This window comes from Drosophila virilis, chromosome 2 (assembly GCF_030788295.1).
Source record: "Drosophila virilis strain 15010-1051.87 chromosome 2, Dvir_AGI_RSII-ME, whole genome shotgun sequence".
NCBI classification, from domain to species: domain Eukaryota; kingdom Metazoa; phylum Arthropoda; class Insecta; order Diptera; family Drosophilidae; genus Drosophila; species Drosophila virilis.
Window position 1 is genome coordinate 34,288,510 of NC_091544.1, and position 20,416 is coordinate 34,308,925.

Below are 20,416 nucleotides of genomic sequence, written 5' to 3' on the forward strand. Positions count from 1 at the left end.
GACGCGGTTCGAGCCTCGTACAATGAAGAATAAGTGGGTCATCGAAGCGACATGAGAGGGCTGGCGCCGTACTTGGATGAGAATGGAGTCTTGCGTGCGTATGGCAGGATCGATGCCGCACTGTGTATACCGCATAGTGCGAAAAGGCCAATAATATTGTCACACCGGCACTGACGAAACTAATTGTGTATCATTACCATGTAAAAATGAAGCATCAAAACGTGGATGCAACGATAGGCGACATCAGGACCAGATTTTGGATAACAAAGCTGCGTCGACTGTTGCGTACAGTAATATCTGGTTGCAGTGTGTGCAAGCTACACAGAGCGCAGCCTGCGCCACCTATAATGGGTCCTTTGCCAGAGGACAGACTGGAGGCCAATGGATGGCCATTTAAGTTTACTGGTCTGGACTATTTTGGACCACTCCCTGTAATGATCGGACGTCGAAAGGAAAAGAGATGGGTCGACTTCTTTACGTGTCTGACAACAAGGGCCATACATTTGGAGCAGCCACATGACTTGTCAACTGATTCCTGCATAATCTTAATCAGGAACTTTCTTTGCCGTCGCGGACCTGTACTGAGGTTGCGCAGTGACAACGGAAAGAACTTTGTTGGGGCCAACAGAGAAGCCAAAAGGCTAATAGATGTATTCGAGCCGGAGAAGATTCAGGGTGAGCTATCTTCTAGAGGCATTGAATGGATCTTCAACTGCCCAGCGAACCCAGCTGAAGGGCGAGCCTGGGAAAAGAGGATTCTGAGGGAATATATATCTAAGTTCTAAGCAATGTAATCCGTTTAGAATAAAACACTTGCACTAGCACGTTTTGCATTACGCTGTCTCTAGTAACATCGGAGTTCCAATTGCCGGGGGCCAGGCGTAAGGTAAATCGTAAGTTTTAAACTTTTTCGCTCAATGTACTTCGGAAACGAAGCGACGCAAAGCAGCATCGTAGCTCGTGTCAGCATCAGCAAGCCGCGACTTCGGCATTCGTTCGTCTGGTCTTTGGAGAACGAACTACCAGTCGGCAGGCATGCCGTACGAAGCCTCAAAGGCCAGATGAAAGGCCAGGCCAGAAAATTTGCGTCGCATTCAAATGTATGGACGTTACTCATCTTAGTGTTTATATTGTCTTTGCATGAACTATCCCCAATTTGAGTTGATAGATGAATGCATTTTGTGCACTGAAGTTGGCTCCGTAGAAAATATTTAGATCTAAGTCGATGCAAATATTTATGTAATTTTTTATATTTAAAATTATAAATTAAATTATTATTATTTTTAAATAATTCAAAATAAATTAAGAAAATAAAAGTGCAAATTTGTTGTTTTCAAAGATACATTTAATTAATTTTTATTTTTTATACCCTTGCAGAGGGTATTATAATTATGTCGTGAAATGTGTAACGCATAGAAGGAGATATCTCCGACCCCATAAAGTATATATATTCTTGATCAGCATCAACAGCCGAGTCGATATAGCCATGTCCGTCTGTCCGTCTGTCTGTTTCTATGCGAACTAGTCCCTCAGTTTTAAAGCTATCTTAATGAAACTTTGCATAACTCCCTCTTTCTGTTGCACGCAGCACATATGTGAAAACCAGCTGGATCGGACTACTATATCATATAGCTGCCATAGGAACGATCGGTCGAAAATTAAGTTTTTGTATGAAAAAACATTTTGTTTTTCAAGATATCTTGACCAAACTCGGCACTTATTAGTTTTACTTTACTCCTCATATATATGCAAAATCCAATTAAGATCGGACCAATATATATAGCTGCCATAGGAATGTTTGGTCGAAAATTAAGTTTTTGTATGAAAAAACATTTTGTTTTTCAAGATATCTTGACCAAAATCGGCATTTACTATTTTCCCGGTACTTCTTAGATAGGGGCGAAGCACTATGAGCATTATGAAAAGGTTGGGTCTGCAAGGGTATTAGATCTTTGGCGTGCCGAAGATAGCCCTTCTATCTCGTTTTATTTTATTATTTTTTGTTCGAGTTATAAAGAACAAAGTAGGTGCTCGAATAAGCTACCGATGCAAAATCGGTACCCAGGGAACACCAGGCCATTATAATTATAATGGGGTCATAACTAAATATGACCTTCGAGATCGACTTGAAATGCTTTAATTATTCTTTAACCTCTAATACAATTGAGTATTATACAATTTTTGAGTTTTTTTATCTTACGTATTATTTTGGCGCAATGATGACCTATGGGCTTCAGCATTTTCTTCCGAAAGGTCGTCTGAAAATTTACGGATTATGCTCCAAATAGTTAATTGACTTCTGTCCTATAGCTTGACAAGTTCTTAATACGATCTGCCGTATTTGTGTAAATTTATTATAATTTTTTGCTGCTTTATGGTGGTTTCAATAAAACTAGATGATATTAAATTGTCAATACTTTTGTCCGTTACTGAAGTTCCACCGATTGTGTGAGAGTTATATGAAATTGTGTATGATTTGGTTGCATTTTCAATACATAGTCAAAGTATTGCAAAGTATCATCCACAAAACTTCAAACTATCCCAATCAATATATTTTTCTCGTATTTCTTGCAGGTTTCGAATTTAGATAATTTCAATAGAATGTACATACACGTATGTATATATGTATGTATGTATATACAAATAAGTATGTATGTACATATGTCGACAACTACCTTAATATTCATGCGTCCAAATACTTTTCAATAACCTTTTAACACAAATTGAGTCGTTTACATCTGAGTGTTTATTAGGTGCGGCTTGTTAAAAAATAATAATAAACATGCGTACATTTGTTTAACATATTTACATATGTATCTAAAAATATATGTGTATGTGTTTGTATACAAGCGTACATTCGTTAAGTTCCCTCTAGATATTAACATTGTATACCCTGTATCCAATACAAATTTAAAAAGGTATAATAAATTGGTGCCACTGTTTTTATCAGATATACATTTTTGAGATCATAAGATATATGTTTATTAATTAAAATCGTGCTTCTTCTAGGCTAAGAAGATTTCGGAGATTCAGAGGCCTTAAAAAAGTATAGAGAAATCAAGTCTAATAAAATTTTTAAAAATTGTCCCAATCTCAATCAAATCAAATAGACGATTGTATAAAAAAATACAATTAATTATATTACCTTATGGATTGGACAGAGGAATGAAAGTAAAAAAGTTACTTATAAATGATTTATCTTCGTAAGGAGTATCTTCTAGTCGAGAACTAGTTTATATTTTATAAGGTTTCACACCCAATTGCCAAATTACACAAAAGTACGATTGGAATTGGGGGTCTGCCATAATGCTAACAGTCCATTGAAGCCAATGTACATATAAATGTACATATATACATATGTGACGGTGTATGCTAATGTTATTTCCCATAATCTGGTAATAACACTTGTTCGTTTACGTACATACATATGTCACGTAAAATTGTTTGTAAAAGAGTAGTTAATCATTAACACTTTTTTAATATGAAAAGTAACAGATAAACAGTCCAATTGTTAGCAATATTATTTGTCGATACGAATCTATATATGTGTATGTATATACCATACAGTCGGTCAACAATACACGTACGTATGTATGTAATTAAGGAATGTAGGTCTACATACATACATATATGCCAAGCCCAATCCGAGAAAGATGTATAAAAGCACTTTGCTTTATGATTGGTCGCTTGAACCTGCAGCTGTAAATGCTTGTTCTCAGCTGGAATAGGCATGAACTCTTAGCCAGTGTGCTATTCGCTGGGCGGAGTCGTAAAAATATATGATGTTGGACAAATCACAAGTGCGCTTAAATTTTTTGATGCAAAGCAACAATAATAATAAATAATTTGACCTTAGTTATGCACAAATCATCTTAAGCTGAAATGGTTTAACATGTATCGGCATCATTTTTAATTTAAATACAGTAAAAAAAACTAAATGCGATTAATAATCAAGTGAAGTATTGTGCAAAATCAAAAATATGTCTATTGACTGTATTACTTCCAAAGAGTTTCTCAACAAGCATAATACTTGTCGAAACCTCTCGTTTAGTATTGAAAATATTTTGTATAGAAATAAAGACACACAAGACTATAAAAAACAAACCGATATAGTTCTGAAAAATATAAAACCAGAAGTGAACTCTTCCAATACTACTTTAGTCAAATGTAAGTAACATACATATATATATAAATACATATGTACACAAGAATTTATTCGTCAACGCTAAAACCGCTCGTATATCTGGTCAGCTTTTTAAATAAGATAACATAGAAGAAAAGTAATACAAACACATTCTACTCTCGTGCAGAATCAATAAATGAGCATATAAAAAGAAGAAGTTATCCCTGATATATACAATCATAATCAGCATCAACATCTGATATGATCTAACCTTGTCTGTGCTGGGTGAAGGTTCGAAGCTTGCGAAGTTAGTGCTTTTGATATCCTAAACCAATTAAAGTGGGTAAAAAGGGTATAATGTATTTGTGCAAAGGAATCATATAAGATCCAATAAAGTGTATATATTCTTGATCAGCGTTAACAGCCGAGTCGATCTAGCCATGTCCGGCTGTCTGTCCGTCCGTCCGTATGTATGAACGCAAGGATCTCAGAACCTATAAGAGCTAGAGACTAAAAACTTAGCGGTAGGTCCTCCTTGTCCATGCGCAGATCGAGTTTCTTCCAACATTCGATAACTTACTCCGTTTCCAAGCAATCGATATCAAAATCCTGCTGTTTTTTAGCAAATTGAGTATACAATAAGAGCTAGAGCCACCAAAAGTCATTTGTTTACTCTAGAATAGTATATTTATATTAATTATAATTCATTTTATACCTCTCATCACCTCATCACCCACAAGTTTAAGCTACAATTTAAATGCAATATACTTTTTGAGAATAAACAAATACTCTACGGTACAATAAGATATACAGTACAAAATTTCATTAAGATGCAAGAGTTTCTGTGTACATGTACGCAGTACGTACCACATACACACATTCATGTACGCCTGCTTCGAATTCTATCAACAGCATTCCAATTGCGTTTGTATTATTTTCTGTGCTGCTATTTTAATTCGTTTTTTCTCATTAGGTATTAATAATTAGTGTGGCTGTTGGCTGGAAGCGGTGACAGGCAGCGCGATCTATTGCGAGTTCCTTTCTGCTTGTTACATACATTTGCACAAAAACATTATATCCTTTTTATCCATTTTCAATGGGTTCAGGGTATTAAAAAAAAAAAGAGATATCTGATACATTTAAAGACTTATATTCTCATTGAGTCCCATATCCTGACTATTGGCCCAATTCGGATGTTGATTTAAAACCAGCAATCCGAGATGCAATTACTGTTGGTATTTGTGTGATGCTTTCAGGAGTAATACAGCAATACAATTTAAAATGTCCCTGACACCCAGATATGACTAATTGCGAATTTAGCCTGACGAAGAGGAGCATTATCTTTCTGTTCACGGTTAAGCTCATTTAGGAGTTTCTTGACTAACCAGCTCGACAGCAAAGCAGCTTAATGCAGGGTTTCGGTTCCCTGAAATGCAGATGATAATATTTGCGAACTGTTGGGCCATTTCATCTTGTGATATCGAATTAATAAAGTTAATAGCCGAATGGGTTTTGCTAAAAATTTTTACGTTTATTGTCGTTACGGATTGTGAAATTCGTCCCGGAAGGAGGTTATCTTTATGGCAACCATGCCTTGGGATATAAAAATTTTATATTCGATATATTCGACTTTTCGTCTTTCTGGTTTTATAGCCCGAACCATAAATATGATATGGACAAAAATGGTATAATGGCTCTGAGCAAAACAATAAACAGACATCTCAGCTCTCCGTTTGTCTGACCATGTTTTTGATGGCCTGCCATGAGTTTAAATAAACCTCTTAAGCACATTTAAGAATGAAGTTGTCAAAAGCATATTGGCCAACTCCATGTGAACTGCTTTAACCGCGAAGCAGAAGAAGACAACCATGTAGCATTTAGCTGGAGCTTTATTTTTTACATTTGTGAATTTTATAAACATATGCAAATATATGCATTTAATCCAAAAAGATAGCGTTTTTACAAGTGACGAATACATTTTTCTTATATAAGATTCTGGCCTCTGTGTTTTTAACAAGAGTAAGATTTATTTAATTCACTTGGTGTCGATCCTCTACAAAGTATCTTAGTATCCTAGATAATTCACGCATTACTGTTTTCAGAGCTACAAGCGATTTGGAACCCCTAACCCTGCTAAAGGTACTGATACGATTCGAGGGAATTGAGAAACTACACCTTATCGAAAAGGTCGAAAAGATCATGCCAATCTTTTGCCAATGATTCAGACTTCGCGTCACGATTTTCCTTCCATATCAGCTGCCAGAATATCTTAGCTTTAGTGATTATCGACCCTGTAAGTCGAGTGGGTCATACAAACGAACCAAAGTCACGCGATTGATTTTTAAGCAGAATTGGATATGTGTTGAATACATGAGAAACAAAACACCAAGCAATCCGAAGCTAAGCCCCCGGCGAGTTAAATTTTTGATGAAATCACTTCCATCATCAAGCTTTTAAGAAGATTCTCTGAACTAAACAGTTCCGTTTGAGTAACGCTACGAAACATTCCATGCCCCTTTCTGGTATTCCTTTCAGTAAAGTCGCATTACTTAAGCATCACTCTCAAAACTTCCAGGTGTTGTATAGCGTTACATTTTTCCAGTTTTTCCTGTTAGGGCAACCGGGAAAGTAAAGAAAAGGAAAAAATGAAGCAAAACGCTGTAAATAACAGGTTTCGCCATGAAAAGTTAATTTAATGAACTAATGAAGTTCCCGACGAGGTAACTGCTGAGCCGTCAAAAACGGCTCGCAGTTTTGCCGTGGAACTGCCCTCTTAAATGATTCAGTAGGGGCGGAGAAATTGTTTAAAAAGTCAAAAAGATTCTGGATCGACGAACTTTCATACAAACGTTTTCCGCCTATTTAGCACTGTTGCGGGTGGAATTTCCCAAAAATTTGGGACAAGTATTCATAAAGTTTTTATGTAGAGCTTTTAAAGTAATTTTGAACGAAGTTGGAAATCCTTGGAAATGAATATTAGCGCGAACCGTCACCAACTAAATCTTTGACCCCAATTTCCACCAAGGGGTATACATTTTTGGAAAAGTGTGAAACAACCCTCAAATAAATTTGAACAAAGAACCTTGAAATTGAGTTTGAGGACGATAGGATGGCGAACAAAAATGATTCATACAACGTCTTCCGTGATTTTTTCATACTTGCATGTGGAATTTCCCGAAACCCCGCCTTGACGTGCACCTTAATAACATAATGTAACCACAGCTTCCTAGCTCTTACGGTTTGGGCTGTGCGTTGATCACCGATCAGTCAGTCAGTCAGGACAAAAAGTTTTATATATATAGAGATATATCCCAAAAAAAATTGAATATGGACTTTTAAGCTGAGCTCGATTTTGAAATTTTCATTCCAGGGTCAAGAACCGAAGAAAGACTTATTCCCTCTCTTGAAGGGAAAATTTACCGAATATTGGCCACTAGCCCTTTTGGTATATATCTTAATAAAATGCTTTCCACAACCATTCTCCTCCTTTGAGATGGTTCGTGTAGTTTTCAATCAGGCTTTCGCAAAATCTTGTTATCAGAGCTTGGATTAAATGTGCCTATAATATGTTTTACAATCAACGTGGACCTTTGAATTCATGAAAGTCCTGAAAAAAGGTGTATGTGGCCTGTGTAACCCTATTTAAAAATAAAATTGCCTCTAAGTTGTATGTTAGCGTGAGGGCAACAATTCAAAATATTAATAGTTATCTCGGTTAACTATCGATTATGGTAGGAGATAGCATGGGTGTGAGGCATTTTGAGTACTGAGAAACTTGGGACTGTAATATAATAGTGAGCGTATTTACTCTTTGGCAAGACGAGAATCTGAAAAACAAGAGACAATGGCTGAAGACTTGCTTCTTTAACTGAAGCTGGCAAAGCGAGATTATATAAGATGAATCCGAAAGAGCACGACAAGGTGACAAACTGATTTTTCGCGAATACCAACAGAACAACATCTTCAGTGCTGATATACTAGGTAGTGGGGGTGGAGGTAGATGGCGACGACATAAAGAAAGGGCCATGAGCAGTTACAATAAATCAGCACTCGTAGTCAGCTGATTTAAAGATAAAGTAAGGTTATTTTAAGCTGGGAATCATGGTTCACTCCGCAGGTTCAATGGTATCATCGATGCATTATCGCATTACCAATAACATAGGTATGTGTGCCTGAAACACTTAACGTCTATTAATAAATCCTTTAATTGCGATGGCATAATTAACGTTTTTTTTTTTTTTTGTAATCAAATTGCGTCCAGGGCTGAAGCGCAGGAATTATCGAAGATGCTGCAACTTTAATTATTTTCAAATGAGGGCAGATGTTGTTCGATTTGTTTCAGCCTAATCGCACTTATAAATTGAGATATCCTTGCGTTTGTGAAAAGGCACTCTGCGAATGTTAATTAAAAGCATGTGCAAAATGGTTGGGTGCGTAAAAACCCTGAACGCCAGTACTTGCATACCTCTAATCAAAACACACAAGCTATATAACGAGGCAACAGCAATCGCTTGCATATAAGATTCGCACTTCGAGCATAACCAAGCTAACGGTAATTGCTTAAGCATATGTAAGTAAGGTGAAAAAACGAAATGCCAGGTCTCTAACCATTTAACACTTTGTAGCCCTTATGTAAAAATATAATTACACTAAGAATATAAAAGTCGGGATCAGAAAATGTTGGGTGCTCAAGCTTTTTCAATACTTGGTAACAATACAAATAATAAAGTTAATAAATGATTTGATAAGTATTCGATTTGTTGACTTATTTTTTACATATTATGAGAATTAGGCAAACCCGATTTAATGTTTGTCAATTTACAATATTCTTTAAGGCAAGCGCACCCGAGTTGGTGTATACCACTTGCTTTAAATTTTCTATCTACTTGCGCCACGACTCGGCTCTGCAACAACAATTTAATACCCAAATTGTAGTGTTGCTGGTTCTGCGCGCTGCCTTGTGGAAACGACAGACAAACCAGCAACAAACACCGTGGCATTATCAAAAAACCACGAAAAAAAAATTGGGTTTCATGCGCACTGTTGTTGTTTTGTAGCTGATTTGTTGTTGCTTCCTATGTTAAAGGAGATGTTTCCTTTTGCCTGTTACATACATTTGCATTTTGCATAATTACAATATACCCTTTTTACCCATTTTCAATGGGTTCAGGGTATAATAATAACCCAACTTGGTTTGCCCACCAACTTTACTTAAAATTTTAATACATGTTTTTTTTTAAATACACATATTTTCTATTGTACAATAAAGTATACTGTAGAAAAGGAGAGTTTAGCTGTCATTATCAGTTTTAAAGCTGTCATTATCAAATTTTGGAGTCCCTCTTTCTCTTACATGAACCACATATGTCAAAACCAGCTGGATCGGACCACTATATCATATAGCTGCTATAGGCACGATCAGTCGAAATTTTGTCAGTCAAGATATTTTGATTAAAAACGGCGTTTAATGATTCTACTATGCTCCCTCCATTTATGCAAAATCTTCTTTACATCGGACTACTATATCATATATATGCATAGGAACGATCGTTCGAAAACTAGGTATTTGATCAAAAACTTTTTCTGTTTATCAAGATATATTGACCAAACTCGGCATTTACTTCTTTCCCTGTGCTTCTTAGAAAACGGCAAAGTACTATAAGCATTATGAAATGGTTGGGTATGCAAGGGTATTAGATCTTCAGCGTGCCGAAGACAGCCTTTCTTTCTTGTTATTTATTTATCTTTGTTACTACTTAAGCAAAAGAGCGCGTAGCGCGAGCTGTATTTGTTGGAATATGAGGGCTTAGGGTATCCCCTAGTCGGGAGCTCCCGACTAGAACCTCTTACCTGTTTGGATTTCATTTTGCGTTTACGGACCAACCCGTTTCATGTCTCATGAACGGCAGGAAAAGCTCAGAGTGTCATCTCATATCATTGTCTTTATTACTCAATGGCATAAGTCTGCAAATTCCTCTATGGGCATAAATTAATGCTAGGGCAATAAAATGAACAATGAACGGAGAAGAGTGCCAGATCTAAGTGAACAATAAATAAGAGCTATTTGTTTTGGACAGCATTAAAAAACGTGTGGCTGCGTAACCAATCAGGATGTTATATGTATTTAATTCTAAATAATAATATAATAATATTTAAGACATTTTTTCATTTTGTTTTGAATAATGTTCACGTATTTTTGCCATTAAGCAATCAGTTGGCCGGCCTGAGGAGCCCTGCTCTAAGGGTGGGCGTGACTGTTGGTGCTTAGCCACATAGTTTCATAGCCTGATGGGACGGGTCTGGTGCAGCAATTGTTATATAGGGATTGTTATATAGGGCGCAATGGGTTTACATTTGTTCTGCGCAGAGATTAGAGAGATTGTACTCTTTTGCAAATATTTGAAGCAGCCAAGCGCCCAAAAGCGTATGACATATTGTAGGTAAACTAGGTAAACATTGGTTAAGGACCTATTTTAATTGGGCCAGTCTATTTTGGCAGCGTAAGGGCCAGGTATATTGTTACGCTTTTGGGTTAGTCCGTTTAGTCACGGATCTAGCGGCACCTTTCGTCTAATTGTGAAGCAAACTGTGGTGTTTTTAGCCAAGCTTATTTTGACGTTCTGAGATGGTAGTCATGGTCATCTCCAATAAAATTTGAAGACCTGCCGCTGACGTATTTGGTATATGTAAGCATTAGCGGTAAGCGCGACATACATTACGAACATTTCCAGTACATAGCTAAGCAGCCTGTAAAAATAATCAGAGCCGAATTGGTGGCCTGCGATTATTTCATTTGATTTATTTAAAAACTACCCCATTGCGTCATACAGAGTCAAAAGTTTCTGATATGTATGCCAAAGAGGTTCGCGGCAATAAATATTGAAACGTTGGACTTCATTTTTGTTGGACAATATTTTTGTGTAATGTGTAAAATGTATTGATATAAATGTGATTTGATTATGATGATTTTGTGACCGATGACACGGTAAGAATAAGGTAGATCACTTACTATACCTTCTTGCGTGGAAGTGCTTTAATATACTCCTTTAATTATTTTAACAAAGAATGGTTCTCCCGAAATTTTACCATAGTTAAAGTCATTGGGTCACTAAAGTTCTTAGTAACTGAGTGTTTCTCACTTGACGATTAGGTAACTACAACCATATTCTGCTCCTGTGAGGAATAATTTGTTGAGTTGTAGCTTATGTTGGATTATCTTTTTATTTCTGAATTGTTAGATCTTTCTGATATGATTTTATTTAACCCATTGCATTGAATGATTGTATTTTTAAAGTGATTGAAATCTATACATCAAATTTTAATCACTTAGCTTTGATTCAAATTATTCTAAAATTGCTTCATAACTAAGGTAATTAAGAAAAAATATCAACTGACAAACACTCAAAAGTAACCACAACGGAATCGGAAAAGTACATAACACAAAATATATACTCTCAAAGAAAACTACACCAATCAAAATTAAACTATGTTAACAAGACCCCACCTAAGTATAAAAGGATAGCGGTAAAAATCATCTGGACACCTTAAGAGAATTCCGGATGTACCGTCGCCACAGATACCTGATTTGTGCGTCAGTTAAGAGTGAATGGCCATGGATGGAAATTTCAATATATGGGTAATAAAAACTCTTGCGAAGTGAGTAAATCAACTAAAAGTTCAGCAAATTATTTTTTATTATTAAGAACTCCCATTGAGAATAAATAATAGTGCAAAAATGTTACAAGGCTTATATAAGTATGCAATACTATGTTTTAATTGAAGGATAGTGATAATCGTGATTGCCACTCTAGCCTTAATATAATCAAAGACAATATAAGCGCTAAGACGAGTAACGGCCGTACACTTGCATGCGACGATAAATTTCTAGCCTGGCTCCCAAAACTGGCTTTTACGATTTCGCACGACTTGCCAGCCGACTGGCTGTTCGAATGCCGACATCGCGGCTTGCTGATGCTGACACGAGCAACGAAGTTAGTCGCCAGCCTGCCTTCAGCAAAGCTAGTCGATGGTGCCTTGCGTCGTTTTCGAAATACATTAAGCGAAAAAGTTTTAAACTTACGAAAGACGCAAAGTGTTTTTGCTTTGAAATGCATGCTTTGTTTAAATGATGTATTAGATACTGACGATTAATTTTACAGGAACATTTAAGAAGAATTATATAATTTTTACACAAGGCGCTTTTTGCGCAATAACTATGTTAGGAAAATATCACACATAGATTGATTTCACTTTTGTTTTTGGATAAAGAAAAGTTCTTGTCTCAGCCAATGGCGTGCAAGCACATTTGTTTGTATGCGTGAATAATGCTTGCATAACAACATAAAAATATGTATATACATATGTATTGTTATTCACTGCTCCGGCTTTGGCTGGTAAAGAAATACATTTTTTAGTTTTCCAGCGCTGATCATAACCTATCCCAAATTTGTGTTCACATATGAATGCATGTTGTGTACTGAGGTTGGCTCTGAAGAAAATTTGTATTTAGAAGTCGATGTAATTAATTATTTTTTTCGTTAAGCAACTTATTCCTATGTCAGCTACATATATGAAACTAAACATGGTCAAGATATCTTGATAAACAAAATGTTTTTCATACAACAACTCAATTTTTGACCGATCGTTCCTATGGCAGCTATTTGATATAGTCGTCGGATCCAGCTATTTGACATATGCGCTGATTACAATAGATAGTTGCAAAGTTTCATGCAGATAGCATAAAGACTGAGAGACTAGTTCGCATATCGACTCGGCTGTAAATACTTATTAAGAATATATGTACTTACTTATGTATGTACTGCGTTTCACATTTCACGACAAAATTATAATACCCTCTGCAAGGGTATACGGGTACGAACTCGCAACTGACTGCAATACTTGCTGACAACTCTACTCAACAGCCACACCAGGCCAAAAAAAAAAAACAATTAAGAGTATCTAGAATCTATCTCGGGAGGGCTCGACTAGAACACACCAGTAATTGAGTCTTAGAAAAAAAGCGAATAAAAATAGTAGCACAGAAAATAATACAACCGCATTTGCAATGTTGTTGATCAATACGAAGCAGACGCGTATGAATGTATGTGTGAACATAAATGCAGACATTCTTGGAATCTGTGCTGGTGCCGCAAACACATGCTGCTCAACCGATTTTGATGAAATTTTCTACTGTATACCTTATTGTATTATTGAATATTTGCGTATTCTCAAAAAGTAAATTGCATTAAAATTGTAGCTTAAATTGGTGGGCAATACAAGTAGGGTTATTAACTTGATAGCTATGAGGTGGTAGCGGGGAGGTGCCAATAGGTATAAAATGAAAAATACTTGAATATTCTAGAAGCAACATATCAAGGTTGGGGACTCCAGCTGATTTTTGATGGTCTGATGGTTGAATCTTCCATTCTTTCTCTGCAAGACCCTCTTGTTCAGCTAGGAACGGGATCATTATATCGTCCATCAATAAAATCAGGCTACCATCCTCCATCAATTTTTGTTTTTATTATTATTATAATTAATTATTTAACACATGGATAGAAAATGTAAGTTAGAGCCGAGCCCCATAACGAGGATGAGGATTTTAAATGCAGGTGGTCTTACTGACGCCCAATGGACATGGCGAAACCTTGCCGTTTGAGTTACATTAAAGGTCTGGCAGGGAGTAATCCTCTTGCGTTCAGGCTGCGGTGTCTTAGCAATCTTTCGCTGTATCTGCTTGTTTGCCTTCCAATCTGTTCTACAACTGTATGCACTTTGAGATCCTTAAGGAGTGTAGAACCGCGTACGTACCAAGGACAGTTGTTTATTTGTCGTAGTATCCGATTCTGCAATACCTGTACACGATTATAATTGGATTTGTCTGCATTCCGCCACTCTATAAAGCTATATCGGCAAGACACAGTGCACGTGTACAGCTATTTTGCATTTTAGCGGTTAGGTGCTCCTTTTATTGTTAATCCACCGCCGTTGTTGCACTCTTTGAAGACATTGTTTTACCGTAGCTTTAAGGTGTGGCCCAAAGGTTAAGCCCTTGCCCAAGGTGTTGCCGAGATACTTAGCTAGTGGCGGCTGCTCCGGGATAACCCCCTGAAGATAGATGGGAGGGGTATGCATCCGCATTTGGAGGGTGAAACATGGGTTTGCTCTTTTGAGCGGGTTAACCTTGAAATTTCACCGTTTGCAGCTGCATATGTCGCAATAATAGCCTTAGAGGGATCTTCCATATGTTGGAAGGTAGGGCTGGGTATATATGAAGTATACAATGAAAACAGCAGCGGATAAAGAACACTGCCCTGTGGCACTCCTGCACTCTCGAACTTCCAAATATGACCTTAAAGGCCGGCACGATGGAACACTTGCTGCTTGTCAATGGAGACAGCGTTTAAAAACTCTAGGTCGTCAAAACCCTGATGTTCTTCACAAATCTGTGTCCCTCTCGAAATCCGAATTGGGGATCCGGCATTGGCTTGTAATAACAGTAATCCGATTGGCATTAATCCTCTCCCATAATTTAGACAGGGAGGGTAGGAGACTTATTTGTACGATACGACTCCGGATCAACTTCTGGTTTGCCTGGCTTGTGAATCATCAAAATCGCTGCTAATTTCCACTGCTTTTGAAGTACTTGGAGCCCGATAATAGCATTACAAACTAATACTATATAGAGGAGCGCTCTTTTAGGCACGGCTTTCAACGTAGTATTACAAATCCTATCGATACCTAAAGCTTTATTTTTCAGCAATAGTTGGATCGCTTCAGTTATTTTTTCAATCCTTATACGCTTAATAGGCTGGGACATCTGTAGTGAGGTCTGCAGAGTTTGATGGGTCTCCTTAGTCTGCTCTTTCGTAGCAAAGTCATAAATAGTGAAGCGAAGATCAAGATGATATCCGGAAGCATTAGCCTGTTCCTTTCCGTTTTCGGAGAGGTACCTGTCTAAAGGGTTGTCGTTTGAGCGATTTGGTGCACTTCCATAAATAGTAGTTCACATCGACGGTGTAGTAAATGGAAGCCAATTTTTGCTCGAAGAAATCACTTCTGAGTTCCCTTAAAAGGATATATATTTTATCCCGTAAAAATCTGTCCCAATCATAGGACACTTCTTTGTTTTGATTAGCTCTTAAGCCTGACAATGCCACAACTAATGAGACGTGGCTCGGGATTGGGTGGACTTGTGGTAGTAGCAGCCCTATATTTATTTTTAGTTGGAAAATGTACTCCGTTCTCAATGTCAACTCCAGAGTTCAAAGTCGGATTTAATTAAATGGAGCATTCAAGATGTCTGCAAGCCAGTACGGTTGGTAATTAATCGAGAGCTTGGACTGACACTAAAAATATCTGTTTGAAAATGTACAACAAGGGCTAAGTCTAAATCCCAGCCTTGGCAGATTTTTGCTTGATAATCCTGGTTCCCATTGTATAATGCGAAAACAATGCAAGTATGTGTGCGACTAGTTGGTGATCCTGTTGCAAGAATATTTGCTCCTCTGGCTGCAATGGCTTCGGCTAGTTTTCGGCCCCTGGGTGAATTGTAGGTATCTCCCCACAGCCAATGTCGCGCATTCAAGTCTACACAAACCAGATACCTTTGATCGCAAGAAGCAAGTATGTCATTGAAGTGCCTTTCTTTAATACTATTCCTTGGTGGGCAGTATATGGTGCTATGTTTCATGTCTCTCAAACCTGTGGCAGCTTTAATAGAGGACATTTTATCGTTCTCGTTTTAATAAGTCTGTGTGGAAAATGGCGGAGAGAACTCCTCACGAATTGCGCAGCTCCTCCGATGCCGTAATTGTGATGTAAGCTGGATAGAAGGTTTTGTTAAGTGTGATCTCACTTAGAAGGAGAATATCGACGTTCCATCTCTGTTACTTCATGATCCTGGGCTATGTACCTGCCTAGCATCACAGCCATTGGCACTATTTTCATTGTTTGAAGTGCTATGGTGAAGCCCCCAAACTACTATTCTGTGTGGTTTCTCTTCCTTCAATAGATATGTGTGGAACCCAATACCAATATCATCAAAATGATTAACAATTGCTCTGCAAGTTTCTCTGTCTTTGGGAAATATATTGGCCATTTCTCCTTGGTTGACTTTGACTGCCACGTTATCAGTTATGGTCACAACTATTTGCGGTGGCTTCGGGGTATCGGGAAGCTGATCGTTAGTATTAGTTGCGTTATGTTATGGATTGTTGGCTGTGTCAATTAAATCAATAACGTCATTAGTAATATTCTGCTGATCAGCCTCAGAAGCACTAGTAAGGTCTTCATTTGTAGCTTTGGAACTATCGCCAACATAGCTTTCACTGGTTACATCCATGTCCATGCCCAGCAAGGCAAACCTGTTGCTAGAGTTGCTAGGCTAGTTGATGCTGAGGGCGAGACCAGCTTCAAACCTCGGCCTCTTAGAGCTAGTATTGGGAGATATTGGCGCATTTTTCCATAATCAGTCGGCTTATTACTAAGCTGAGAGTTAAAAAGAAGGATTTTATAAATTTTAATTTGATTTATGTTTGTTAACTTTTAAGTTAAAGTGTTTAAATAGTCAACTTAGCTAATAAGCGCGAGAGGAGGGTAATGTTTTAACGAGTGCAGTCTAATGGCACTACTCTTGTGTTTTCCTGTTGTCAAACTGCCGACACTGCACAAAACTGCGTCCGAAATTTTTTATGCGAAGCACAAAATCAAAATGATACTAAATAAAATTCGGACTGTCTATTTTGAATCACAGACAATGTATATTTCCGCGAGCTTTGATAAACAGGAAAATGGAAATACCCATTAGCTAAATTTTGAACAACATAGTCTTAATGTCATTGGAAAGTGATCACGCATAAAGTTTTGTTACCTTTCTGTAGGCACAACAAAGTCTGTAAGGCAAAATACTGAAGAGCAAGTTCTGTAGTTAGGCAACAGGAGCAATAGGCGAATATTTCGCGTAGATGTATACGCAGACAAGATCCACTTTATAGAGCGAACGAGCAAGGACACGACAATATTCGGCGAGAACGCGATCGACTAAACTTAGGAGGACGACTTTTAAGAAGCGCTAGGAATAGAAATCAAAGGTCACAGGTTAGAGAAAATTCAAGCACGTAATACAAGTGCAAGTCGAAGTGCTCGAATTCAAGCACAACAGGACGCGTTTGACGCGAATAAAGGTTTGTCTCATCGAATTAGCAAGGTAAGAAGTATTAATGGTGATAGGATAGCAGAGAATAGCCGCAATGCTACCAGGATCAGTTAAGCAGTTAAGTTAGCAGAGTAGAAAATATAGTTTTTGCAAAACATGTATAAGTAGTATAAGGGTAGGCAAGAATCCAAAGGCTTCTTTAACAAATTGACTCAATTTTCCGATCAGATTATTTGAAAGGCTTAACGCTCTTAAGGAACACACTTCCTTTAATGATTATTAACTCTTTAGGATATGGCCGATAAAATTCAATTAAAGGAGCAGTGTTCATTATACCAATTCCTGTGGCCAATGTTGTAACGTCCCTTCCGACGGCATTGATTGAGAGCGATTCAAATTCATTTCAAACATAGGCTGGATGAAGATTTCGTGGCTGAAATTAGGCCTTTCAAAGTTTATAATGCAATCAAATTTTTAGTTAATACCGAACATTGGTTGTCTGATGTTGTCTGACGAAGTTCCACCTTTGGCATCTGCTGAAGACAGGGACTTAGTATCGCAACGACAAGAAAGATCAGATCAGCAGATAAATATAGAAGTCGATATTATTCCAGGAGGCCGGGAAACATAGTTAGAAAACGTCCCTGTCGAAAATATTGCCATGCGAAGAATAGCTATAGTTCCTGGAGAGCGTCCTTTGCCTTCCCAACTCTTTTTGGTGGCATTAAGAGAAGGTGCCCAGAAAGTTTTACAACCAAAGTTAGGCCAGAACTTAGATACTTTGATAGGAGTGGTTGTGGAGCAGATAAATTATGTAAAACTAAAAATGATAGATATAATTTCAATAACTTATTGTCCCATGATCAACTTAACTTAAGTTATGAGTGCTACATAAAAGTACTCAGGTCAAGTATTAAGAAGCCCAATACTCACCTCCTTCTACTGCCGCGAGCCAATATAGATATCGAGTTTATATTAGATCCCTGTGCTTGCTGCAGTTACTCGTTTATTATTTTAACAAGTCCCAGTGAGTGAGGTTTATTTCGGGTACGAAAATATCTGCCAAGGAAGCCGTTTAAGGTATGCCTTTTGTCCGAAAACAGTAATTGTTTTTACAAATATTGTAAATTTGACTTATGTTCGCCTAGCTGATTTTGCTGCTTTTTACAGTTTTAGCAAACGGCATAGTGGTACTCGCCAAAATATAGATGATGCACCCAGGGCTTCCCAGCAAATAATTTACTCACTTCGCGATGGTAGTACGTTCGTAAAGAAGAAGAACACTCCTATTATAATTAGGTGTAGAAGATTTAATGATAATACTGATAGGAGCAATTATTTTCGAGAATTATTTATATTGTATGTTCCATTTAGGGATGTTAATGTGGAACTAATAGTAATGGATTGCGAATAGTTTTGCAGCCAGAATCAGGAGCTATTCGAGAGCACTCGCAGTAAATGTAATAGCTTAAATGCCAGTGAGCTTCAGCATACTCTTGAAAATGCAGTAGAGGCACAAATTTTAGAAAATGTTAAAAATTAAGAAATAGTAGACGATAGATATTAATCCTCGTTTAAATGTCTTAAACACAAATAGAAATGACGAGAATCTAGATCCAGAACAATGCCCGATAAATAAAACTTCCAGCTATAGTTTCAGCTGAAAGTTTAGATGTATTCAGGTAACTTCATTTAAAGCAGAAAACATATGTTGAAACATATGCACAATACGAAAAACTAATCCGTCTTCTACGAATTTGTTGGAGGTGGTGCGGGTGTCGGAAAGAGCCGACTTATCTCAGCGCTTTTTTTCAATCTTTGTGCGTACTGTACAATAGAAAGCCAACTTCTCCCATATTACTCTTGTGACTTATAAAACTTGTAAAATGGCTTTCGGAATCAAAGGCTCAACATTCCATGTTTTCATAACAGTTAATCTATCTAGTTCCAAATTGGGGCTTTAAATAGTGATTTAGTAAATATTTTTCATTCAAAGTCCATAGACTTCAAACATATTTTTATAAATTAAATATTTATGAAGGCTCCAAAAAGAGTTACCAGATGGACTGCCGTTTAAAATAAAATGTTAAAAAATGGGGCGACAGATAGTTATATCATGATAAATCTAAACTCAATTCTGACTGATCAATTTATTGCTACCGCTGATGATTTTATTAAAGCAACACATTTAACTTCGGTTTGTACACAGAGAATCTTACAATCCGTTAGTAGCTTTAGGTCTTCTAAAAACTACTGCAAAATATATCATAACGGTCAATGTAGATACTGGTGTTCGATTTATTAATGGTCCAACAGGCATGTTAATGCAAGTAGATTTGGATGCATCCAGCACTCCAATAACTTTATTGATGAAATTTTCAGATGAAACCGTAGGAGTACCTGCTAGCTCAGAGTGTACACATCGTACAGAAGCTTTCTGAACCCCAATAGTCATTTTTAAAGCAATATATCTAATTTATTAAGTGGTAGAAAAATATCGGTGTCATGAACCCATTGAAAATGGGTAATAAGGGTATATAGTATTTAAGCAAAATGCAAATGTATGTAACAGGCAGAAGGAAGCATCTCCGACCCTATAAAGTATAGATATTCTTGATCAGCATCAATGGCCGAGCCGATCTAGCCATGTCCGTCTGTCTGTACGTCCGTCCGTTCGTCCGTAGAACCTATAAGAGGTAGAGACATGAAATATTAGATGTAAATGCTCCTAGTTCGCGCGCTGATCGAGTTTGTTTCCGATAATCGATAACTTACTCAGTTTCCAAGTAATCGATATCGATATCCTGTTGTTTGGGCAATTTTGGTAAATAATAAGAGCTAGAGTCACCAAACTTGACATATAGTTTCTAAAATAAAATATATATATGCATTTGATGTTGGAAGAAGAGGGTTCAGGGTATCCCCTAGTCGGGAGCTCCCGACTAGAACCTCTTGTTTATCATAAGTACTTAATTATTGGTGTGGCTGCTGAGTAGAGGCATAGCAAGTAATGCGGTCAGTTGCGAGTTCGAACCATGCCAATTTTATTTTATGCTTGAGCAAATTATCTACGCGGTTGTTAAGTCTTGTATATGGTGTATAGTAGGTAAATCTAAACATGGCAAGAAGGAAGAGTA

The 20,416-nt window shown here is 37.3% G+C and overlaps 1 protein-coding gene across 1 annotated transcript; it reads left to right on the forward strand.

Moving 5' to 3' along the window:
* Positions 1-206: 206 nt before the first annotated feature.
* On the forward strand, positions 207-785 carry LOC138910866 (uncharacterized). The gene has a single exon (XM_070206688.1). The coding sequence runs from the start codon at positions 207-209 to the stop codon at positions 783-785; it is 579 nt and encodes a 192-aa protein (XP_070062789.1).
* The last annotated feature ends 19,631 nt before the right edge of the window (positions 786-20,416 follow it).